Source organism: Ceratosolen solmsi, unplaced genomic scaffold, assembly GCF_000503995.2.
Source record: "Ceratosolen solmsi marchali unplaced genomic scaffold, CerSol_1.0 scaffold39, whole genome shotgun sequence".
NCBI classification, from domain to species: domain Eukaryota; kingdom Metazoa; phylum Arthropoda; class Insecta; order Hymenoptera; family Agaonidae; genus Ceratosolen; species Ceratosolen solmsi.
In genome coordinates, this window is record NW_011948433.1 from 2,152,359 (window position 1) to 2,155,283 (window position 2,925).

General features: G+C 42.7%; 1 protein-coding gene across 1 annotated transcript in view; it reads right to left on the reverse strand.

The window, feature by feature from the left end:
• Positions 1-2,925, reverse strand: part of trp (transient receptor potential) — a 15,854-nt gene that overhangs the window by 2,118 nt on the left and 10,811 nt on the right. Inside the window, exons 11-13 of the mRNA XM_011502605.1 lie at positions 1,481-1,645; positions 680-902; positions 50-496 (exon numbers count right to left, since the gene is read on the reverse strand). Coding sequence (XP_011500907.1) covers positions 50-496; positions 680-902; positions 1,481-1,645 — 835 coding nt within the window. The remainder of the gene's footprint in view (positions 1-49; positions 497-679; positions 903-1,480; positions 1,646-2,925) is intronic.

The following is a 2,925-nucleotide window of genomic DNA, read 5'->3' on the forward strand; positions in this document are numbered from 1 at the left end:
GGGGGGGGGGGGGGGGGGTAAAGCCGAGGGAAAGGAGTCGAGGCATTACCTGTAGCGACTTCGCCCTCGGTCTCCGCCTCGTCCTTGGGCAACGTTCGCCTGAGCATAAACTTGGCGTAGGCTACTCGCGTGGTGGCCGACACCTCGGATAGGTTGGGATTGTACTCGAGGATGCGTTGGGGATCGAGGGAGGCGAGGGCCGAGTCGCCCTGGTGTTGTAGATGACGACGTAAACTGCGCCGGTGCTGCTTGTCGACGGCCTCGTTGGAGCTGCCTATGGGATCCCGGGCGACCGTGTTCTGGCGCACGACCGCGTTCCAGTCCTTTTTCTTGCTGCCGCTGCTGCTCTTTCGGCCGATGGCCTTGGCGATCTGGGTAAACACGTCCTTCGGCTCCTTCTCGCTTTGGATCACCGAGCTCACGATACCCTCGACGATGCCGATCTGGAAGTCCTTCTGCAGGCGACGTTCCATCACCCGGCCTTTCTTGCCCGACACTAAAAGTCATTAATCGAGTGAATGAGTGAGTCGGGGCGCAAACGTTACTTCGTTAAATGGTGACGCTGAGGGCTAATTGCATCGGGAGCCTCGTCTTAGCAAATTTCTTTTTAAACGACAATCGGATTGTTTGATCATTGAGGAGGAACATAAGGGGGAAATAACGCGTCACTACTACTCACGGGATGTCTCCATCTTGTCAACGTTGGGCGTCTGCATGCCGTTCTGCCTCAGGATCTCGATGAGCTCGTACCTCAAGGTCGATATGTCCTGTCTAATCTCCATCACGTCGTCCTCCGTAATACCATAGTCGTCGGTCTTGCTTTGCTCGGCCGTGACGTAACGACGTATCAGGAGTCGCATCACTGTTTCGTGACGATCCTTTGCCTTCTCCCGTGACTTTTTCTGATCATACGTGTCAATGTGCATGAGCGAGTAGACTTTTCGTAGACTCTCGTTTATATGGGCTCATTGGTTATCACGAGAGCTCCACCATTTCAACGCCAAGTGGATTTGTCGAAAGCAATGTATTCTACGCGCGCGCTCGTAAAATAAAATTTCAGTCGAACAAGCTTACATTGTTTTCGGCAAATATTTTCAACGAATTCGTGGAACGAGGGATTCTAAAACCTTAATTCGTCAATTACAGCGGGAAATTTGTTCGGCGCTAATCGAATAAACGTTTATACGAGATTAATAAAATTAACTCGTTATTATCGTGTCATATCGTTGGAGGAGCTTTAAATTTTGAAATCCAATCATAACTTCACATTACGTATGAGAAGCTTCTGATGTATAGTCGAGTATAATGAAGGAGGCATATCGAGTGGCCGGGTAATGAGTAGCGCACATCGACGAGATGTCAAGTGGGCCGACGTACAACGTATAATGTAGAACATTCGAGCGTCGAAGTAATCCGCGCTAATAACGATAATAATAGTCTGGCATTTACCATCCCGATAAGAATAAAACGAGCGACTCACAATTACGGATCTCGTTGGCCTGCCCGACTTTCCGCACTTGATGATCCTGTCGAAGGTCTTGGCCGTTGGTATCATGTTGAAGGGAGGTGGTACCGTGTCGCCGTCTTCGAAGTAGCTCATCCACAGGTGACTCCGAGCAAATTTCCACTCGGTGTCTGCTCTTTCCTACATAATGCGAAAATCGGATCGCATTTTTATGCAAGACTGCACGCGCCGATTATTAAATTATAAAGGAGAGTATAAATTGTCTCGGGCTGGAACTTGTGCCTGGGCGGGACCCAGGCTTGGAGCATGAAAGTTGCATGAATTTTAAGTGCTGGGACAGGCGAAAATACGACCCAAGTTCGGGAGATAACGTGGACAATGTGCTTGCAAATATGCGCGCGCGCGCGCGCGCGGGCACGAGCGATCGTTGGTAGTGTTGCGAGGCGCGTAAGCGAGTGTTGGTGCCGGCCGGATCAACCCAAGCCCATTTACCTTATACGTACAAATAAATATATTATGCACTTTCACTCGAGAACTTTGGTCGTCACATCTTTATTCCTTTTCTTTGATGTTCTTAATATTGTTTTAAATTTTTAGCGGATCTTTATTTATAAATTTTATATATAAATAATTGTGATATCTGCAATTTTTCATGAATTTTTGGAAGTGATCCAATGTTACGAATTTTGTATTTTGTAAGTGACTAAAGTGATTCGAATCGAACGCGTGTCGCGTCATACGTTAGGCGTGAAAAAGTTCAACATGAGGTCTTGACTTTCGAATTATTAATAATAAAAACTTTAAATATATATGGCTATTCTCACCCCGTGTATTACAACGAATATAATATTAATTATATCCGTGCAAAGAGTTATATATTTCCTTTAAGCTATTGAGAGAAGAAAGCATTTCTTAATATTTACCTCTACAAGACGTCTAAAATGTATAACTCCAAGAAAAATGGAGCGGTAAGTTATACCGTGAAAAAGCTCCTTTTTTTTCTTTTTATGACTATGTGTTGTTGTCGTATAAAATTATATATGGTTTTATAAAAAATATAATATGTATATATATATATATATATATATATAAAATGAATGTAAATGTATCATTTTAAGATCCAAAAAATAATTTATTTTAATATTTTAATTAATAAAAATTCTTATGAGCTTTTGATAACGAGCATATAAAAACACATTGGATTATTTTTATAATACAGGCGTGCGTGTACGTGATGTTAAGATAGTCTCATTTAGTGACTTGAAAAATATATAATTTATCGAGGACGGTCATTTTTCCCCTCTCCTCTTACTCCTAATAATACTAATAGAGCATGCAAATTTACGTTTCTCTACCTGCAAAAATATTGATTGAATTAATTATGTAATCTCGCGAGGGCACATGTACTTATACACAATAATAAAAAAAGATAAAAAAGAAAACAAAGAAGAAAGAAAGCA